The sequence below is a fragment of the Eupeodes corollae genome, chromosome 2, assembly GCF_945859685.1.
Source record: "Eupeodes corollae chromosome 2, idEupCoro1.1, whole genome shotgun sequence".
In the NCBI taxonomy this organism is placed as follows: domain Eukaryota; kingdom Metazoa; phylum Arthropoda; class Insecta; order Diptera; family Syrphidae; genus Eupeodes; species Eupeodes corollae.
Window position 1 is genome coordinate 115,585,793 of NC_079148.1, and position 23,107 is coordinate 115,608,899.

The 23,107-nt window shown below is 34.6% G+C and overlaps 1 protein-coding gene across 8 annotated transcripts in view; it reads right to left on the reverse strand.

Annotated features, from left to right (window-relative positions):
* Positions 1-23,107, reverse strand: part of LOC129948093 (phosphatase and actin regulator 2) — a 417,788-nt gene that overhangs the window by 213,445 nt on the left and 181,236 nt on the right. For all 8 annotated transcript variants that reach the window (XM_056058924.1, XM_056058921.1, XM_056058925.1 and 5 more), the window contains exons 3-5: positions 15,213-15,377; positions 14,971-15,069; positions 5,196-5,708 (exon numbers count right to left, since the gene is read on the reverse strand). In XM_056058924.1, coding sequence (XP_055914899.1) covers positions 5,196-5,708; positions 14,971-15,069; positions 15,213-15,377 — 777 coding nt within the window. The remainder of the gene's footprint in view (positions 1-5,195; positions 5,709-14,970; positions 15,070-15,212; positions 15,378-23,107) is intronic.

The window sequence follows — 23,107 nt, forward strand, 5'->3', positions numbered from 1 at the left end:
ATGATTCCACCAGCGTACAAACCACACCAAACAGTGCATTTTTCGGGATGCATGGGCAGTTCTTGAACGGCTTCTGGTTGCTCTTCACTCCAAATGCGGCAATTTTGCTTATTTACGTAGCCATTCAACCAGAAATGAGCCTCATCGCTGAACAAAATTTTTCGATAAAAAAGCGGATTTTCTGCCAACTTTTCTAGGGCCCATTCTCTGAAAATTCGACGTTGTGGCAGATCGTTCGGCTTCAGTTCTTGCACGAGCTGTATTTTATACGGTTTTACACCAAGATCTTTGCGTAAAATCTTTCATGTGGTCGAATAACACAAACCCAATTGCTGCGAACGGCGACGAATCGACATTTCACGGTCTTCAGCAACACTCTCAGAAACAGACGCAATATTCTCTTCTGTACGCAATGTACGCATTCGTGTGGTTGGTTTAATGTCCAATAAAGTAAACTGAGTGCGAAACTTGGTCACAATCGCATTAATTGTTTGCTCACTTGGTCGATTATGTAGACCATAAACACATTTCGAACCGAACACTGATTTTGGTAATAAAATTCAATGATTTGCAAGCGTTGCTCGTTAGTAAGTCTATTCATGAAAATGTCAAAGCATACTGAGCATCTTTCTCTTTGACACCATGTCTGAAATCCCGCGTGATCTGTCAAATACTAATGCATGAAAATCCTAACCTCAAAAAAATTACTCTTTAGTACACTCATTAAATCTTATGCGAAGACGTGCCCTAGAAAATGGCCTTCGAAGTTACAGACCATGCAAAAAACCGTTGGTAACAAAAAAAAAAACCTTTGAAAAAAGGTTGTGTTTCAGTCTTATGATATTAACTCAATGTAAGTATTAAATTAAACTTTTAACTTATTTAAAATAATAAGATTAGATTTTGCAAAAAAGTATCACCAATGGTCAGTTGAGAAATGGAAAACGGTACTTTTCAGCGATGAATCAAGGTTTAATTTGATACAGTCAGATGGAATATTTCACCTGCGAAGAGGTAAGGGTCAACGGCTCAATCCAAGAAACTGCAATGTCACAGTAAAACATGAGGTGGCAGTGTGATGATTTGGACCTCAGGATATGGATAAGGTCCTTTCCATCAAATTGAAGGAATAATGGACAAAATCGAATATAAACGCATCCTGGAAACGCAGATGTTACCATATTCCGATTGGAATATGCCGCTTCGATGGGTGTTTCAACACGACAACGACCCGAAACACACATCTAAGCTGGTTAAAAAGTGGATTGAAGACAATTGGATTCAAGTTCTTGATTGGCCGGCACAATCACCAGACTTGAATCCCATTGAAAATCTTTTTGGGATTCTCAAAAATCCCATGCATCCCGAAAAATGCACTGATTGGTGTGGTTTGTACGCTGGTGGAATCATTGGACCGTATTTTTTCAAAGATGCTGTTGGACGCAACGTTACGGTGAATGGCGATCGCTATCGTTCAATGCTAACAAACTTTTTGTTGCCAAAAATGGAAGAACTGAACTTGGTTGACATGTGGTTTCAACAAGATGGCGCTACATGCCACACAGCTCGCGATTCTATGGCCATTTTGAGGGAAAACTTCGGAGAACAATTCATCTCAAGGAATGGACCGGTAAGTTGGCCACCAGGATCATGCGATTTGACGCCTTTAGACTATTTTTTGTGCTATTCCGGCCGAAATGCTCGAAAAAGTTTCCCAAAATTGGACTTTCCGAATGGACCACCTAAGACGCAGCCGCGGTCAACATTTAAATGAAATTGTCTTCAAAAAGTAAATGTCATGGACCGATCTAACGTTTCAAATAAAGAATCGATGAGATTTTGTAAATTTTATGCGTTTTTTTTTTTTTAAAAGTTCTCAAGCTCTTAAAAAATCACCGTTTATATTCTTCAACTGCTATGGATTTCTCTACTGACAAAGCCATTGCAATTAATTTAAGTTTTTCAAAACCAGCATTTTTTTCCATTACATTTTCTATTTTTTTCTTCACTGATTTCGCGGACTTGCTGTTATTGCTGTAGATTGTCTACACCACATCACTTCTTATTTGTGTGCTGGAGTTGAGCGATAAACCACGTGATTCAAATTTTGAAATTGATGCTTCTAGAAACCCATAGCTTGATGTCATAAAAATTAAGTCGGCTTTCAATTATGTTTTTATTTAAGAAGATCTTAACAAATTTTTACTGATGCAGCTCCAGTTTTCAAAAACATAAGAAATCCGGAAAATCTTTTCAAAATGCTTGGTAGTAAGTATTTCACCGCTTCGAGCCATGTCCCCATCGTTTTATTATTGGTTGTATAGGAAATTCCAGTCCAGATTCTATGCTTCTAATAGGTTATACTCTGGATGGACCTTTAATTTTTGTTTCTGATTTTTTGTTTCTTCTTTGTGTCTATTAATGCTTTATTTTTATTGCTTGCCTTTACAAAACAAAGAAAAAATATGCAATAATATGCCTTTTGAAAGCAAAATTATACATTTTCAGTGAAACATGGAAAAATATGCCCTAACAAATGACGTTTAAAAGACGAAGATTTCCATGAAAGGCATTCCTATCACAGTCTCGTGTTTAAAGTCATGTTAACAAAAAATATGTTCAAACATATTTTTGGTTGTCCTAGTTATGAGTCTTTATTTGAATCCATATGAGATTTCGAGAAAAACTTAAATTCAATTCTTTAATAGATTTGGAAAATAAGATTTAGCACTTAATTTTTAGTTTATACAGTTGAAATCTAACAACTTTTGAAGTTTTTTGGAATATTATATAAAAAAAATATCAATATTTCCACTGAATATTAAAGAAAAGGATTATAGATTTGGAAAACTATCATGGATTTAAAATAAAAGCTACTTCATAAATTTAGATAGCCTTATAAAAAGCCATTACGCCAATACCTAACGTCATACATTAATTTTGAAATGGGATTTGAACTAAGGCCACCAAAACTTATTAGAAAGGCACAATTTTGTTGCCAGTAAGAAACCCTTTTCGGCCAGCGATATACAGTATTGTGCAAAACCTAAGCAACCATTTTGTTTTTACATTTTAAAATTGGTTTTTCGATATTAAATAAATTACGCAATTTATGTGATATTTTATGCATATTGTATTTTTATCTTTTTTATAAAAATAAACATTCTCAAATTAAAAAAAAAATATAAATTAAAAAAAAAATATTTCACGGTTGATAACAAAATTTGAAACTACGGGAAGCGTCGAAAATCAAAATTTTGGAGGTCGACCGAGTAAAACAACAAGAAGAAGCGATAGACAAATTTGTAAAACCGTTCATCAGCTCAAAGGAAGTAGTACACTCAATAAATCTTAATATTGATGCAAGCACTGTGCGAAGACGTGCCCTAGAAAATGGCCTTCGAAGTTACAGGCCATGCAAAAATCCGTTGGTAACAAGAAAAAACGTTTGAAAAAAGGTTGCGTTTCAGTCTTATGATATTGACTCAATTTAAGTATTAAATTAAACTTTTAATTTATTTAAAATAATTGTATTAGATTTTGCAAAAAAGTATCTCCAATGGTCAGTTGAGAAATGGAAAACGGTACTTTTCAGCGATGAATCAAAGTTTAGTTTGATACAGTCAGATGGAATATGTCACGTGCGAAGAGGTAAGGGTCAATGGCTCAATCCATGAAACTGCAATGTCACAGTAAAACATGGGGTCGCAGTGTGATGATTTGGACCTGTTTCTCAGGATATGGATAAGGTCCTTTCCATCAAATTGAAGGAATAATGGACAAATTCGAATATAAACGTACCCTGGAAACGCAGATGTTACCATATTCCGATTGGAATATGCCGCTTCGATGGGTGTTTCAACACGACAACGACCCGAAACACACATCTAAGCTGGTTAAAACGTGGATTGAAGACAATGGGATTCAAGTTCTTGATTGGCCGGCACAATCACCAGACTTAAATTCTATTGAAAATCTTTTTGGGGTCTCAAAAATCCCATGCATCCCGAAAAATGCACTGTTTGGTGTGGTTTGTACGCTGGTGGAATCATTGGACCGTATTTTTTCAAAGATGCTGTTGGACGCAACGTTACAGTGAATGGCGATCTTTATCGTTCAATGCTAACAAACTTTTTGTTGCCAAAAATGGAAGAACTGAACTTGGTTGACATGTGGTTTCAACAAGATGGCGCTACATGCCACACAGCTCGCGATTCTATGGCCATTTTGAGGGAAAACTTCGGAGAACAATTCATCTCAAGGAATGGACCGGTAAGTTGGCCACCAAGATCATGCGATTTGTCGCCTTTAGAGTATTTTTTGTGGGGCTACGTCAAGTCTAAAGTCTACACAAATAAGCCAGCAACTATTCCAGCTTTGGAAGACAACATTTCCGAAGAAATTCGGGCTATTCCGGTCGAAATGCTCGAAAAAGTTACCAAAAAATTGGACTTTCCGAATGGACCACCTAAGACGCAGCCGCGGTCAACATTTAAATAAAATTATCTTCAAAAAGTAAATGTCATGGACCAATCTAACGTTTCAAATAAAGAATCGATGAGATTTTGCAAATTTTATGCGTTTTTTTTTTAAAGTTCTCAAGCTCTTAAAAAATCATTGTTTATTGTCCAAAGCATGGAAAAAACAATATTAAAATGCAAAGTCGAAATGGTTGCTTAGGTTTTGCACAATACTGTATATGTAACATACATACCTACTTCAGCACTTAAACTTAGAGGAAATGTGCTTATTCAAAATTGTAAAATAAAATATAATTTTCTATCTAATGCTGCCCATGAGGCACAATCCTTCAAAAACTAACCTATCGATATTTGAAATTTTATATTTATTTTATTTAACCACATTTCATATTAAACCAATGATTTTGCACACAAATCAAAATATTAGAACAATTCGAGTTTAGTTGGTTGCTTAAAATGTCGGTCATCAAAAATCATTGAGTTTATGAAAATAGTTATGTAATGTGGGTACATCCAAATATATAATAAATTAAATTTGAGGGTTTGAAAAATCGACGTTTTCGCTGTCCTTCGGTTATTTTTGGTTTTGGTTTGTTGTTTATAAATTTTATTACATTTAAATTTCACCCCTTCATCGAATTTACAATTTCATATGATGATGATGACTATGATGGTGTATATGTTTTATATAACTGTAAATTAACTTAAACTTACCGATACTGTTGTTGGCGAAATGTTTTTGCAACTGTGCTGCCAATGCCTGGTGATGTTGTGCCAATGGAGTTAATGGTGGCGGTTGACCCAATTGATGTGGTGCCGACTGGGAATGTGATACTGATGAATTAACACCTAGACTGTTATTTACATTGCCTCCTCCTCCTCCGCCATTTCCACTACCGCCATTACCTCCACCGCCTCCTCCACCTAAACCACCGATTCCAGAATTATTATTCTGATGACTGTTGTGATTGTTGTTGTGATTTGAATTAAATTGCTGTACAGAATGCGACGAAGGCACATTTGCCTGTTGTTGCTGTTGCTGCTGCTGATGTTGTTGTTGTTGCTGCTGATGTTGTTGTTGCTGTTGTTGATGATGTTGTTGCAATTGGGATATAATTGTACCAGCTGTACCAGTGGTAGTTGTTGTTGTGGAATTATTTTGTATCGTTGAATTATTATGGACAGAACCGTTAACATTGGATGATTGGTTGTAGTAGGATTCTTCACCTTGAAAATAAAACATAAAATAATATATACTTTTGTTTACTACTGTAAGAGAGCTTTCATATGAAGAACTTCTGAAGCTTCTTAATTGGTTTGTAAGCTTTCTGGTGAATGATTCAAATATGGAATAGAGAGATTTAAGCGACATCTAGAGTAAAATAGTAAAAGAAATTAGAATATGGAAGCTCTACCGAAAGCTTTTTGGCCAGAAAGCTTTATAGGGTAATATTTAATGTTGGTATTGGAAGGTAACGATTAAAGATTTAAAATAATTCAAATTATTTATGTTTATCACAACATTTAAATATATAATGTATCGGACAAAAAAGGGTCCAAACTTTACCCAAAGCTTCTTTACCCTTAACCCTTTTTTGAATCCATGAAAACAGGCATGTAAATTTGGTTTGTGTTACAGACTAAAGAAATAAATAAATACTGAATATCTTATAGATGTCTTCACCCAATACAATAACTTTGTATTTGAGAAAAGATATTTCAATGCATTTTGCTTCAAATCTTTCGCGGAAATTATAATTTCATGCATTACCAGAAGTTCCAAAAACTGAGTTATTTCATCTTTGATATTATCAGCTTTTAATTTCTAAGTAACCTAGATGTTCTGAGGTCTTTAAATTTTAATATCTACATAAAATGGAGCCCGGTTAAATTTCAACGCTTTGAGTTCAACTGACAGGAAATACTTAAAAATAACAAAACCTTAAATTAAACATTAGCAACAATTCTTTCCCAAACCAAAAACATATTAAAAACAAAACATCAACGTAATGAATTCAATAGGAAATTGATCTGCATCAAGAAACTCCGCCTGATTTTTTTGTTTTATTTTTATTTATTTCCGTTTTGTACATTTTAACAATCGTTTACACAAAAACACATGTAGATACCTAATTTCATTGTCATGGTCACTCTTGAAACCATAAAAGTCAAACAAAATCGAAAAATAAAATTCAAATAGAAATAAAAAAAAAACCTAAACCAAAATAATAAACAAACAAAACAAATCACTTTCATTTTTCGATTAAAAATCATTCAACGTACATTGAGCATGATTCACTTTCATGTCTTCAGTCTTCCAGAAGATACAACAAAATGAAAAACCATAAAAACAATGTCTATAGCGTGCGACAACGACCGGGAATCGAGAGTGACAATTTAAAGAAGACAACAAAAAAAAGTATTTGCAAGAACTCCAAGAGGGCGTTCGTCAGGAACAAAACTTAAAAAAATCAAATACAAAATTAAAAAAAAAAAGCTAAGACACCCACCAACCAGGGTTGCCATGAACAAGCTTTTGAATTCTTACGGTTCTCTTAAAAAACAAGTAAACAGTTTCAAAATACTGGAACTTATATAAGTTGTTAATAAGAAACTGTTCTTCATATTCTACGTGTCTGGTACTTAAAAATTCCAACGAAATCATAGCTAAAACCATTAGACCAGTTTATACCAATTATGAGATAAGAAAACACACGCTTTGTTCTCGTTTTCCATTGACTTCAAAAATGTATTTATAAGGGTTTTAGCATTGTATCTTATAATTTGAGAATATAAGCAATAGTTTAATTGGTCTAAGGAATAAAGAGTAACACATTTTACCCTTAATCGAATATTTGTATTTATTTTTAGTCCAAACACAACCAATGGCAACCTTTACTGCTATGAACCTCTAAAGAACAATAAATTTTGTGTGTTTGTGTTCTTCTATTTTTTGACTCATTTAAAATTCTTGACACCAAGATACCCCGGAGTCAAGCAAGTCGCACGAAAAGGCATTCTTCTTATTCATTCAATTAAAAGACAAACAAATAATGAAGACAAATGAAAAAAAAAAACAGCAATTCAAATATAATAATTTATTATTCATAAGTCGAAGGCGCGAACAATTTCAGGGAGTTCTTTAAGTTAATGTTTTTTTTCTTTTCTTTTAATTTTTAGCCAAGTTACTTTAAAGGATACTTTAGGGATACTTAAAAAAAATTCCAAATAATTATAAATTAAGAATTTGCTTTCAAGATTGATACTTTTTAAAAATGATTGTTTTTTTTACATTTTTTCAATGGGTTGACGACAAAAATTTACAAATTCTGATTGGTCTAAATTCTTTCAAGCAAGACTTCTCAAGTTGTTTAAATAGTTCATGGAAATTTTAACAAATGAATATGACCAATTTTCACCAACGGAAAATTCAAATAAGTTTAATCGAATGATTGGTATAAAATCATTTTAAGCTTTAGAGTCATGAATAAGATTAATGTAATTCTTCAATGTCTTTTATGAAGTGATGGGGAGGATTAGTCAAAAACATCAAGCAAACATTAACTTAAACCACAAAAATAGATGAAAATTACAATCAGAGACAAAACTATTTCGGTTACTTGTGTTAACTGTTAGTTACACAAAAGAATACAATTTTGATTGGTATAAAATCATTCAAAGCACTTAGTGGCAAAAAATAGCTAAACTAATTCAGCTTTTGCAACGACATAAGAATAAAATTAGTGCGTAACAATTGAAACGCATATTTGACTTATTGATTACTGATTGGTATAAAATCTTCTAACTTTCTTAAAATTGACAAGTAGTTGTTCAAAAGGCCTAACAGTCTAGAAGCATATTGTAGTTTATTGTGCTTTCGAAAGAGTAATTTATTAAAAGACTTCAAACTGGTCAAGAACTTTATTGATTGGAAATTTGTTCTAAAAGTTCTGTAGACATTTGTGAGATATAAAGACGTGACAAGACTCTTATCTTATTGGACATTTTAGTTTGTATTTATCAGCAAGTAAGACTAGTTTTTAACAATCAGCCTATCAAAAGACTTAGAAAAGGGAATTAAAAAATAAATTATTAATTGATTGGTATAAAATCTTCTGACGCTAATAACATTGATAAGTATTCGTATGAAGTTATGAATCAGTGCTTTCTGAATGTTAAATTATAAATAAATGGATAAGGAATTAAGCCTTAGTACCCTTGGCATGATGGTTAGTGCGTTGGACTGTCATGCCAGAAGTCTTGGATTCAATACCTGTCCTGTGCCATTTACAGTTTTTTATTCACGGGTACTACCTCTTGCAGGGACTTGACAAATTCTCCAAGAGTTATTCTTGTCATGAAAGGTGCTTTCTCAAATAAGCCGTTCGGGTTCGGCTTAAAACTGTAGGTCCCCTCCATCCCTGACAACAGCACTCGCACACAGGAATGGTTGAGAGTTGTAAGTCACTAGGATCTGGTTTTCAAGGAAGGTTTTAAGTTCGACAATTTATACCAATAAGTGATTAAAAACTCTTATTGTATGGTTATTGGTTGAATACATAATCAAGGGAAAGGCTAATAAAGTGTCAGAAATTTTAGTTTGTATTCAAGACCCAATTAAATTATTTTATACCAATCAGTATATCAACAGAAACAGAAATAATTACGCCCTATAACAGCCAAATGTTGCAAAACTCTTAAGAGCAAGTTCATGAAACTTTTTCCTTTGCCTAATTCGTTCTCCAATTCGTGCGTGTAAGCATCATTATCGCAATGGCATCCACAGCAAGGCAGGTTAGTTACCCTTTTTAAGTATTCTAATGGCATTTTACAAACAAACGAGAAAAAAAAGAAAAAAAACCTTTGACATTAACTAGAAATACAGAAAAATAAAAGCAACAACTGGGAGTGCAACGTGTAGATTTTACACAAGCAGCTGAATTTATTGTAGCTTTTTATTAATTTTATCAGGCTCCATTCAAAAGGGTCCTTCTTTGTATATTTGTTTTGTCATAGGGATAGGAATTTATTTTCGCTTGATGCTAAAGTAAATAGATAGATAGTTCATCAATTACAAATTAGCGAGACTATGTATCTACATTTGTAAGAGATACAAAAAGTATCTATACTCATTGATTACTTTTATGTTTGTGTGCAAGACAAAAACGCCACAGGAAGTCGAGAGATTCATTAAACAAAAATATCACCGCCATTTCGATAGCAAAAGGCTGGGCACAGGACTTTGACCCATGTATGCAATGTTTATGTGGTGGTGGTGATGATGATGATGGAAGGAGTCATCAGAACGCATTCTCCTGATTGCATATCCGGCTTCTGGCATTGAGTAGGCATGGGCATTTATACATATAACATGAATCGCTACTTATCGCCGGAGCCAGACTACACCTATTCCACCTTTAAAATTGTAGTCCATTCAACTTATATCAGCTTTATATGCATATACAAACAGTGAAGAAGAGTGGGGCGGCAAAGGTCTATATGCAAAGTCATCAGAGTGTAACCGAAGCGATTTGCCTATCTAAAGGGATTTTATGCTGCCCAATAGCCGATTCTATTACCTATACCTATAGCAATAGCACCTATAGTGAGTGGTGAAAGTGAAGATGACAGGCTCTTTTGGACACGTTATATTGTAGAGGATTCGATTATGATGATGAGTTATTGCTTTTTGCATCGGCTCTACGCTGACGATGCTAGCTGGCAGGGATGCATGTTGGTGGGTGTTTTGATGGTTTCAAAAGGTATTTATTAAGTTAATCAAAATTTATATAAATTTTCAATGCAAAGGTACGATTATGAGCACGAAGTTTGAAAGTTTTAGAAAGGTAATTTTTAGGACAAGAACTGACATTTTGGTGACAAAGTGAGGGAAAATTAATTTTCACATTTCTTTATCTTTCGACAAAAGCAATTTAATTTGAAATTGGGAGTAAAAAGATGAAGAGAACCGGATTTTGACAAAACAGATTTCTAAAATTAGGATTTGAGAGAAGACTCTTTAATTGAAGTGAACTGCTTAAACAAGCCGTCATTGGGCACTGTTCACCTTTCGGCCTTTTCTGACTAATTTGTTTTTAAAAGGTGTTATAAATAAATTAGGTGTCGTAACAGTCCGTTGAGAACTAGGGCGTAGGGACTTACAACTCTCAGCCATTGATGTGTGCGAGTATTGTTGTCAAGGATGGAGAAAACCTACAGTTTAAGGCCGAATCCTAAAGGCTAATTTGAGAAAGCACTTTTCCAAATAACTTTTGGAGAATTTACCAATTAATCGCAACAGGTAGTACCCTTGAAAAAAACTTCAGATGACACAGGCAGGGTTCGAATTCAAAACCTCTGGCATGGCAGTCCTAACATCACGCTAGGGGTACTTTTTTTAAAAAGCTGTTAGGTTTTATAATTGCTCTAAGTTTTTAAACTGAAGCAGCACCCGGGGTGTGATGCTAAGTTTGTAGGAATGCCAGTGACCTTGGGTTCAATCCATGTACTTGAAAGAATTCAGATTGATGGTAAAAATTACTAAAAGTTTTAATTTTACTGTCACAAAATTAAAAACTCGAAAACCTTATGACATCGAAAAATTTCATTTCTGTTCCCAAGGTAAGAACTTTGGTTATGTTTATCTTTTGACACATTACCATTCATAGAATAAACTTTAAGAATTTTGCCAGCTTATATTCCAAGAAATATTTATAAAAAAGTCATTTTGGTCATTCAAAGCAAGGGTTACATAGAGTCTGCCATCTAACGTTTTTTTCAACAAGTGCTTTTTACTGTCCTGCTAAACAAATATGGTTGTGTATACGCTTGAACATGGCTTGGAAATATTGCCTGCGATCGTCTTTTTGACGTTTCAAGGTCCCTAGGGTCGAAGTAATGGCTGAATCACAAACACGCTTCAGCTTCGGCTTCACCTGACGTTTACGAGTTCAGCCATAATAATTCAATGGAGCTTCAACCTCACGTTTCGTTTGACAATCGTGAGGAAAAGAACGTTATGTAACGTAATGTAACTCCAAACGGAAGCTCTATTTCAATTATCTGAACATTTGATTAGTCTGACAGCTCAACAGCTGTAAAAAAATGTCAACAAACAAAATATATGCAGACAAAAAATAACGCAGACGAAGCCGAAGTTGAAGCGTGTTTGTGATTCAGCCATAAAAGATTTTAAGAGGGATTTCTGTGCGTGCGTGTGTACGTACATACGTCCATTAGGGCGTACCGTAAATTTTTTTCTGGAGTAACCTAACGTTTTGACCAGTATATTATGGAAAAAATAAGAAAAAAAAAAAATCAAGGGTACTTTTGGGCCACTACCGCGCCCTGAAATTTACTAAAATATGCAACTTATCTTTCTATTTTTTGTATTTTCAATTTTTGTTTATAAAAGTTAATCGTTGTTGTCAGATGTAAGCTCAATTTATTTAATTATTAGACTTAATTTCTTTAAATGAGTTTTGGACCTTGTCGACAAGAAACAATGTGTCCCTTTTTCGAACCCTTTAGAGAAATTTAAAAAAATCAGTTACGAACAGTGAAAGAAGTAATAAAACATGTTCTTTTGTCACAAAGCAATCTGAAAACAAAATATAATGGTAGAAATCTTATAAATTCCGAAGTTTTTCATATTGTGAGTACAGAAATCGAAAATATTTGGAGAAGTCCGTTGATTCCAGTTGTTTGTCATAGTCGAATATTACAATCAATCAAAATTCACTTCGATAAATATTTGACTCTTTAAAGATATCCTAATTCGAAAAAAATGTAAGCTATAACTGCAAATTGCTAGACTTTATCAATCTGTCAAGTACAAAATTGTTTGACATATAATCGTGAGAGTGTGATACATTTGATAAATGTGATTGTGGAAAGGATAAAAAAGAACCTGTTAATGAAAGGTCATTTTTAATAGACCAAAGAAGTGATAGAAAAATGGGTATTGGTGCTGTTGACAAAGTTGAAACTTTAAGAATTCAAAAGCAAAGAGAACGTTGTGCATATTAAATCACCAAAGTTTCCTCTTCTGTCTTAACAAGTTTAGTAAATGTGGTGGATACAGAAGAGTCCGTTGAATCTATAGAAAGAAGAAACAATTCAGTGGAACCAGCCGAGATAGTCCTCGTATCAATATCATCAGATTAGCGCCATTCACTTGATCTACCATCTGTAGCAAGAGTTTGCGACAGATACGGCCTTTTTGTCCGATTTGCTGCAGCGGTAGCTTCAGCAGTTCTCCAGGACGTTGGAATTATAAAAGCCGATAATACCACTCTTGTTATTGATAAAAACAAAATACATCGAGCATTGTTGAAATCAAGACAGTTTATCAAACCAAAATGATGGTATCTTACTTCGAAGTATATATATTGATGGAAGAAAAGATAAGACTTTTATTTCAGAGACAAAAGATGGGCTTCATTATCAAAAACAAGTTCTAGAAGAGCATATTTCAATTGTTGCACAACCGCAATCAACATTCTTTGGTCCCGTAACTCCGACCATTACAGTGAGCAATATGTTTACTTCATGCGAACGAATTGCCACTAAGTAATCTTTTCACCAACTTAGATGGATCTACTTCGGGACCTCGTGAGTATTCTGGCCCGTTTGGTAAGGCACTGAATGATTGTGAAAAAACTAAAGTTCTTCAGTTCTTACCTGTTGTCGGAAATGTACCTAATATTGACCAAAACATCGTAGATCATTTAAGTACAGAACAAAAATATCTCTTTGAAATGTGTCAAGCTTTTAAATCAGGTTACTGCTCTCCCGTATTAGCAAATCGACAGCCTGGGAAAATGGCACATTTAACAAGAAGAGCTCAAAGTTCCGGATTTTCCATGTCATACACAAAGTGTTGAAAGATGCATCAAATCTGTGACTGAAGCAAGCCGATCAGTCATAGGAGCAAAATCGAGAAATGGACTCATAAGGAACAAATTGAATCCAGAATGAAAATGCCTTCCCAGGGGTGTCCCAAAATTAACGCAAGATTTGAATTAAATAGAAAACGCCGTTTTTAGTCTTTTGATAGTTATATTTTTATTGACTCGTAAAGTACATAGGATAGGGTTATGTATGGAATAACACATCGGACAAATGGCCTCCACGGCTTTGCATGCACATGCGCACTCTTTTGTTGAAATTTTCCATGACCATTCTGCAATAAATGTGGCTGAATTTCGTTGATTCAGCGTTGAATCTCCTCCTTTAATGCACGGGTGGTTGTGGGCTTGTTGACATGACATATCAAATAACCCCATAAAACCACACGATCTATGGGGCCAATTTTGATCACCGAAACGAGAGAGTATATACGACCTGGAAATGTCTCATGCAGTAATTGAATTGTTTCACGGGCTGTATGACATGTGGCACCGTCTTGTTGAAACCACATATTGGACACATCAATATCTTCCAATTTTGGCAGAAAGAACTGTGTAATCATGTAGCGATATCGAGCACCAGTAAAATTCACTGCTTGACCAGCATCATATTCAAAAAAATAAGGCCCAATTATGCCTCCAGCCCAAAATCCACACCATACAGTCACGCGTTGTGGATGCATTTGTTTTTCGACAATCACATGTGGGTTCTCCGAAACCCAAATGCGGCAATTTTGGCGATTGACATAGCCATCAAGACGAAAATGTGCTTCATCGCTAAAACACTATTCCGACACGTTGTTCGATCGTGTAACGCTCCATTTTTATTAACCCTATACTGTTAGCTGGCAATTTTTTTTTTCAGGGTTGCCAATACTTCACTGCACAAATGGCGGCAAATTCAAATCTTGCGTTAATTTTGGGACACCCTTTATTTAAATTCAACTTAAACTTAAATTTTATAAATAAAACAATGAAGTAAAATAATAAAAAAGAATGTACTGGTTTTTTCTTTTTAAAAATGTTCAAACGTCGGTAGAGGCCTAAAAGTTATGTCCGGAATACGCAACTTTTGATACCCCTAACGTCCGTACATTCGTAAAGTTCAAGAACTAACAGAGATATTGACTTCAAATAAATTTCTTGTATATTGTGCTTTACATAAACAAGGAACCTATTTCGACACTATTCAGAAGGCAGAGAAGATCTTATCGATGGAAATGTTGTCTCACGCTACTCACTGAGATTGTCTGAATCACTTTCCTTCTAAAAATTTTGTTCTTAAATGATCTCAAAGAGCTCTAAAATACCAATGAGATGAAGTATTTGGAAGTATCAATATAGATTCCGAAGATTTAATCCTTAAAATTTGTTGCGAAAACAAGCAACATCGGCCTTCACAGTCGGAATGAAAATGTAACCATTTTAAAGTATGGTTCTCGGACTTCAAAAGATTTTTGCTAAAGAAAATACATAACATGGGTTCTAAACTAGTTGGAAAATAAAGCAGCCTATTGCTTCATTATATTCATGATCTCTTTTTTATGATATCAAAAACCTATCAAATTATTATATCTTACCTGGTTCGGGTATATTACCCAATGGACTCTCTGGTAGCAGGATACCTTTTTGGACAAGTTCCTCTCTATTGGCACGTACTGAAATTTTTCTCTCAAGTGCTAAAAAAAAATAAATAATAAACAAACAAAAACAAAATAAATACAATTTACCATCATCATAATTTACAAACAAGAAAAAGTATTGCTAAGCTATTATTAATCTCCCTATGTACATCTGTGTTTTTTTTAGTAAATAAACTTACACTTTGAGGCAGCTTCAAATTTTTCGCTTTTCTTTTTTCGCCGCCATTTCCAAGGTTTGAAAAATCTTCCCAATGCACTTAGCTTGCTTTTTCTTTCCAGAGGCGGTGTACGTGTACCGGAACCCAAACTGTTTGTTCGAATTGCAGCACCATTTTGTTTTTTTGCTAAAAAGAGAAACAAAAAAAAAAACAAGAGAAAATTACTATCCATGTTTCTATGTATATAAAAATATAGTTAAATAAAATATTATCAAATGGCCAAGTAAATAAATTTTCTCCCTCTCTTCGTCTATTTTATATTTTCTTTTTCAATTTTAAGTTGTCTTACTTCCGGTTACCACGAAAATGGCACATCCACTAAGGAGCTTCTTTTTCAACATAAGAAAAAAAAAAAAGACCAAAACTTATTCACAACCACAATTTTAAGGGAGTAACCATGGGAGGGAAGTTATAATTTACATCAAACCATCAGGAGTGAATTTATTACGGAAGTTAATATAAATAGATGAAAAAAGAATAAAACTTTTATTATAAATTAATTTACAGCTCAACTTTTCTCACCCATAAAAATAAGCAAAACAAATTACTTGAGAATTAAGAGCTTTTTTTTGGAAAAATTTAATAAACATCCCCTTAAGAATTTTGCACTAAAAAAAGAATACGAGAAAATTGTGGGTGGGGTGTGTCCTAGAAACTTAAGCTCAAGAAAGTGAAAGAGCTGCTATGTTGTCCTCTGAGAAACTTATCCCGATGAAAAGGATTTATGACGAATAGTTATTTTGTTCTGCTTCATCTCCTTCTACCTACTCCGGTTTCTCCTTCTTTTGTGGGGATATAAAGTTTCAATTCTAAAGCGCTATTAAGAAGAAGGTGTTAGCTGGACACAATGAAAGTACACTTTCATTGTGTTACAGGTTTTAGCTTCTGCTACTGGTGCAGCTCCTCGTGGAGCTAACGCTGTCGTCGCTGCAGTATCAAAATAGCTGCTTGCTGCAGAAAAGTCTATGAACTTGTTTTTTTTTTAACTTTTTATAACCAAGAAGGACAGAGTGTTATATGTCTGTATGCACCTATAGACAGAGAAAGAGTGAAATGCATTAAAATTGAATAGAAAGGGGGATCGAAAGGGAGGAGCATTATAAAAACAAAGAACAATTGATGAGTTTGAGGTAAAATTAATTTACGGAGAACAATAAAAATTCAGTTAGTTGGAAACAATTAATGAAGCTTTAATTTACTTAAAGGGGTGATTGAGGGCGGATTATAATGCGGGCATTACAATTGTCTGCTTTTGTAAAGAGAACTTTACATTGATGTGGTTTGCTTACAATTTAAATTTCAATTAGAGTCGTTGCATTTGATGAGTTCGTTTTTTTTTGTTACTTTGACCAAAAGCATATTTATATGGTGCTAAAGCTATTCAAGGCAACTGCGAATATCCATCAAACTTGGACAGAAGCTGTGTGTAGAAAGGGTCTTTCAATAGAGACGTACCATTTGCGACAGTTGATAGCGGTTATATATAAAACTACATCTGTCAAATGGATTGTAGTTTACCAAGTCTATAATATAAATAAATTAGGCGAAACATCAGTCCGTTTCGAATTATTGACTTTCAACTCTCAACAATTCCTCTGTGAAAGTCATGTCAGAGGGGAGCTACAATTTTTATGCCGAACAATTTAAGAAAGCACTTTTCATGACAAGAATTTTTCAATTCCCCGGAAGAGGTAGGACCCGTGAAAAAATCTTTAGATGGCACAAGCAAGGATTGAACCCAAGGCTTCTAGCATGACAGTTCTTAACACATTAAATATCACGCCACGGGTACTAAAATTTACTAAGTTTGTTTATTCAAATAAATATAGACGTTAACAACATTACAACACGCGCAAATGACACTCGAAATCGGTGTGGATGTACCTGTTTTACACCAAATCGGCCTATCAAGTGGATTCAGTTGAGTCAAATAGTTCAACTACATAACAGAAGATCTGTCAAAAATATAACTTGATGAATTTTGTATTGATATGCCAGTTTTCACTTTAACTCTATTTAACTGACCCTTTCATTAACTTCTCGAAAACAGGGATGTTAATTAGCTCTTAGCCGTTGTAAACTTGAAAGTTCAGCGATAAGGCCTATTTCTAGATGAATGGGTACGTGAACAAATCAAAATTGTCAAATTTCAGATGATTCCGTTCCACAGCTAATCCAAAAGCATCCCTCACTAAATTTTTGGGGTGATTGTCAACTGAAGAACCAACAGTTCATATTTCTTAGAGGATTACATTGACAAGGCTATCACTGTTAACGGGTATTGTTATATGCTAATGATTAATAACTTTTGGCCTAAATTGGGTGATATAAACAGCACTTTACACACTTCACGCCACATTATGGACATTTTAAACGAGCTATTTGAAATTCGAGGAAGTTGTCATCTTACGTAGAGATGATAGATCGCAGGGTTTAAAGGAAACATTTTTATACATTTTTCGTGGAGACTCATGAAGTCGCATATCAATATGCAAATAATCCATGTGTTGTTTTTATGTAAGAGGCATAAAGGTTAGACTTGTGTTTGCGTACTCGGTTGCTTTTTAGTTTTTTTTTTTTTTTCGTTCCAAAATTGCTTAATTTTCATCAGAAGCAGCACCGAATGAACATTGTCTTACACATGTTGAACAACGTCAATGATGATCCTGATTTTCTCAAAAGAGCAACGAAAAAAACATGAGGAATTCTTCCTCTTCTTCGGTTTCTACGCTCGTTGTCAATGACACTCTATTTGTTAGCTTTTTAGAGATAGCTAATCTCTTTGCTAGGCAGTTCGCCGCCAATTCTACGCTGCCAGTGAGTGTTATGACTCCGCCTGTACTTGAGCGAGTTAGTGATTCTATGGGACCAAATTTTTTTCGCCCTCGTAAAAGTCCTTAGAGATCTAAACACACATAAATCTGCTGGTCCGGACGGTATCGCCGCTATTGTTCTGAAGAGGTGTTCTTTAACCACTGCGTAAGCTTTTTCATACATGTGTCCTACTCCTCAGGTCTCGTCCCGAGAGGATTGAAAACTGCATTTGTCCAGCCCATTCCTACAAAAGCCGAATCTTCCTCATCCTCTAATTATCGACCGATTGCACTTAAGTCCCTTCTTTGCAAGGTCATGGAAACGCTGATTAATTATCAGCTTAAGAAATATCTTGAAGATCGAAAGCTTCTTAATGATCGGCAATACGGCTTTCGTAGCAATAGGTCCACTGGTGATCTCATGGTTCATTTCACCAAACAGTGGAGCAAATCTTTACATCGTTTTGTAGAAAGTAAGATTATTGCACTAGATATTTCAAAAGCATTTGATAGGGTTTGGCATCAGGCTCTCTTATCGAAAATGCGTGTTTTCGGTATTTATGAATCCCTGCTTCATTGGATTAGTAATTACCTTTCGGATCGTTCAATACAAGTAGTATTGGATGGATTCAATTCTCAAAACCATAAAATAAATGCTGGTGTGCCCCAGGGCTCTGTTCTATCTCCAACACTCTTTCTCATTTTTATAAATGATCTCCTGTCTGCTACTTCCAATGCAATACATTGTTTCGCTGACGATAGTACTCTTAGCTTTTCATATTCTTTTTCACACTCACATCCTCCTTCTTCGGATGTGGAGCTGCAACGATAAAATATGATAAGCTAATTAAATTCCGACCTAAACAGCATTGTTCAATGGGGATTAAAAAACTGAGTGGAGTTTAATGCTTCGAAAACCCAATTCTGTCTTGTACCCCCATGGCCATTATCAATGGATGGCACTTGCATCAATGAGACTGAACACCTCGATATTCTCGGTAAGTGTTTCACCAACCACCTCTTGTGGAATGATCACATACGCGATGTCGCCAAAAATGCCGCAAGGTGTTTCCTAAGGCGAAAGAAGAAAGAAATATTTCACCCCTTCTGATGTGTCTGTAATCTACAAGACTTACATATGTACGTCCAAAGCTTGATAGAGCATTTAAATTGATAGATAATAATATCATAAGTTCATTTACTTCGCTTGAACATCGTCATAAGGTCTCTTGTCTGACCCTTTTTTACCGTTATTTTTACGGCTTATGCTAGTTGTATTCCTCCCCTTAAACAGTTCAACGGTAATACGCGCGCTTCTAGGAATGCTCATCAGTATACCCTCGAGCCCAACTTGGATCGTACTGTCAAATACAGAGATTCGTTCTTTAGCCGTACTACGCGAATGTAGAATGCCTTACCACACTCTGTCTTTCCTAGTCATTGCAATATTCAGGACTTCAAAACCAATGTGCACCGACATCTCCTTTTAAACCCACTCTCCTCTTCCTAATGCTCACACTGTACCTCTGCATAATAAGGGTAGTAATATCCCCTCGAGTGTGTGTTTATTATAAAAAAAAATAGTGGGTTTATGGTTATTACGTCGAAACCGAAGCCAAATCATCTCAATAGAAGAGTCCAGGAGAGCCAAGACCGAAAAAGGAACGCCAAGTTCGTTCAAATGTGAAAGTTTTCTCACAGTTTTATTTGATTTCCACGGCGTTGTGCATCAAGAATTCCTACCGCAAGAGCGTACGGTAAACTGGGAGTAATATCTTGAAGTTATGCGGCGTTTGCGTGAATTAATAAAAAAAGAAAACGGCTGAAAATATGGTAAGAAAATTCATGGATTTTGCACATGATAATGCACCTGCGCATATGTCGATATATGTATATGAGTAGTTTTTTGGCCAAATCAAATCATGCCTTAGCCACTGTATTCACCAGACTTGGAGCCCTGCGACTTTTTCCTTTTCCCGAAATTGAAAAGGCCTATGAATGGACAAAGATCTGCCACGATTGAGGAGATAAAGGCTGCATCGCTAAGAAGCTCAAGGCAATACCCAAAAGTTAATTTCAGAAGTGTTTTCACGACCGGAAAAAGCGCTGGCCCAAATGCATTGTATCAGAGGGACACTATTTTGAAGGGGATAACATAATTTTGGATAAATAAAGTCACCTTACTTTTTGATAACACTTCCTATAGAGTTTTCAAAGAAATATTGACAGAATTAAATCTGAAGTGAACATTGACGATAAATTTAATTGATTTCTTTGACTCCATGATACCCTTAAAATTTTTCCATTGGGTAACATAAGTATGTGAAAAAATGACGAAGCATGCTTGACGTTATTTGATAAGTTGCGCACCAGAATGAACTGACGTGAAAAATAAATGGATACTGAAAACTTTGAAAATCACTCAACTTGACAAAATATAAACAAACAAATTGTGCTTTAATTCGAAGTTAAGAAGGGTTGGAATAATGTGCATGCATATGTCAGGTCAGAAACTGTATCTTTAGGATGAACCTGACACGTTTTTGAAATTTAGAGTTTAACATCTAGCACATATATTTCGACGTTCAAATACTGCTTAAACGTCTCAAATAAATCCGCATAGCATTGAACGGGATAAAGTGTATCGTAAAAAAAGAGTATCGTCTTGAAAATTCTTTTCTACACAACACAGCTATCAACGAAGACGTCACTTCAACCGTCAAAACATCTGTCAAACATATCTTTTGAGGTATCAGTCAAAGAAGTCAATAAAGCAATCGTCACTGAATCCGTTAACACAGACTTTGGTAAGGATTGTATTTTTAAAAATTGACAGAATACTACGTCATTTTGACATTGACACATTCTAAATTGGTTAGTCTTTAAATACAGACCTAGATTTTGTGTATTATGCAGTTAAAAGTAAAATAAACATTTCTAAAGTAGACATTAACCCCTTTAAAAACATAAATTCAGAAACTTCTGTCAATTAAATCTATATTTGTTTTTGTGCACATATCTTTAAGTGTTCCAACTTTAATAAAGTTATCAAGTTTGTTAAAATTATGAAATAGCGTGCCAGAACAAATTAGGATTTTTTATCGTCAGAAGTCTTAATAGAACAACTATCAGGTTCATAATTTTGTTTAGTCTCTGTTAACAAAGCTTATAGACCACACAACGCTATTGACATCACTAATTAAGCATTAGGCTTACTTTTGACACGTTAAACCCTGCTCATTCTAAAAACTAAGAAAAACAAGAAATTACAGTTTGCGCAAAAACTAAGCTTGCATACTCAACCAACAACAATTCAACTGTCAACACTTCTTTTCATTTCAAAGCCTTCCCCCATTAGCTTCCTCATAGCATAATAAAGAACCAGGTAAACCAGTCAGTCACTCAAGGCAGAGAGTCTGTCATTAAATGGCGCAACGGAAGAATTTCCATCAGCAACAACAAAAAAGAAGATATAAAACAGAAACAAGTAAAAATAACACAGATTACCCCTCCGTCAATTCTAACTCTGACACAATTAGCAATGTAAACTTAAGTCATTATGATTTTTACTTTCATTTCAATGGAGGATGGATGGAAGGTAAAGTGAGACAGAGAGAAAAACAAACTTCCGGTTTTATTTTTAATCTAAACTGAACATGGTAGTAAAATATATGGAGAAGTCGCTCAATAGAAGAGGTACAACAACAACAGAAGAGAAAAAACACCATCACATAAAAGATAGTTAAAGCTATTTTCTTAGGGAAAAACTGGATAAACTACGTTTAATGGGTTTCCTTATGTTTTCTTTTCATTTGACGACCGACAACTTAGAGCTCTTGGTTTATTGGCATTAGCGTAAGCAACATACAATAAATAAAAAGAGTTAACAGTTGTAACAGAATATAAAAACGATTTTAAAAGAAAAAAAGTTATGAGGTAATAATTTGCGGTTTTTTCATGGCGTAGATGATGAGGGACTTAACTGTCTGACTTACTGACTTTTGACAGTTGGGTGTGCATCTGTTCATCAGGAGTTGCTGTTTTCCTGTTGTTTCTAATTGGCACTGCCAACACCTCTTTTTTTGTCTTCTTTATGGAACTAAAATGAGATTTGGTTTTGTCTTTTCTACTTCTTCGTTTAGAAATAGCAACAGCAAAAATTGCAAACGTCAAATGGACAAATTCCTTTTTCTGAAACAGGGCATTCCGGAAGAAGCAAAGAAATGAGTGGAAATAGCTTTTGCAACAGGTTACATTTGTTTGGGTCGCCTTGAGAGGATAGGCCGAAAGCAATAGGATTTTATGGATATTCAGAAACACTACAATCAGAATTACTGAAATGGGGTTTCATTAAAAATATCATTGAATAGCTCAAAATTATTTTTTTTAAAGTAATTAATTTTAAAAATCGGTTGTGATGAGATTTTTACGATATACTGATTTTTATGGAGTGCTTTTAAAGGAAAAATGTAAAATTTGCAATTTCAATTTCAAGTCAATCGGTTGAAAATTTTTCCGAGATAAAAGTCCAGCAATTAAAAAATTAAAAATTGTATATTGCGATAAACCAGTTTGTTGTTTTAAATAGTTCTGAGTTTTGAGTAAATTTGCAATACCTTTAATTCAAAAATATTAAAAACGAGTACTTAAAAGTTTTTTCCGGTCATAATCATTTTTGAGATCCTAGGGAACCCAATTCTTGACAACGCCATGGAATTTGATTTGGATCGTTTCTACAGACGCGTGAAGGCAATTGGATGTCTAATAAGGCGAGAATTATGACCGAAAATTGAAGCTAACGCTCTAAAACTTAAGTTCACCAACTCAGAATTTCGATTAAAGTGCTTAGTTTACTGAGTAAATTCAAAAGATGCATTCATAAATTAAATTTAAAGCCGTCAGGTGTGACCATTTTCTAAGAAATATCGGGATTTTTAATTAAGACCCCGATATTTCTAAGCAAATAAAAATAAAATAAATTCGGTGGCGCAACAGTCCGTTGAGAACTAGGGCCAAGTTATTTACAACTCAAGACCATTAATA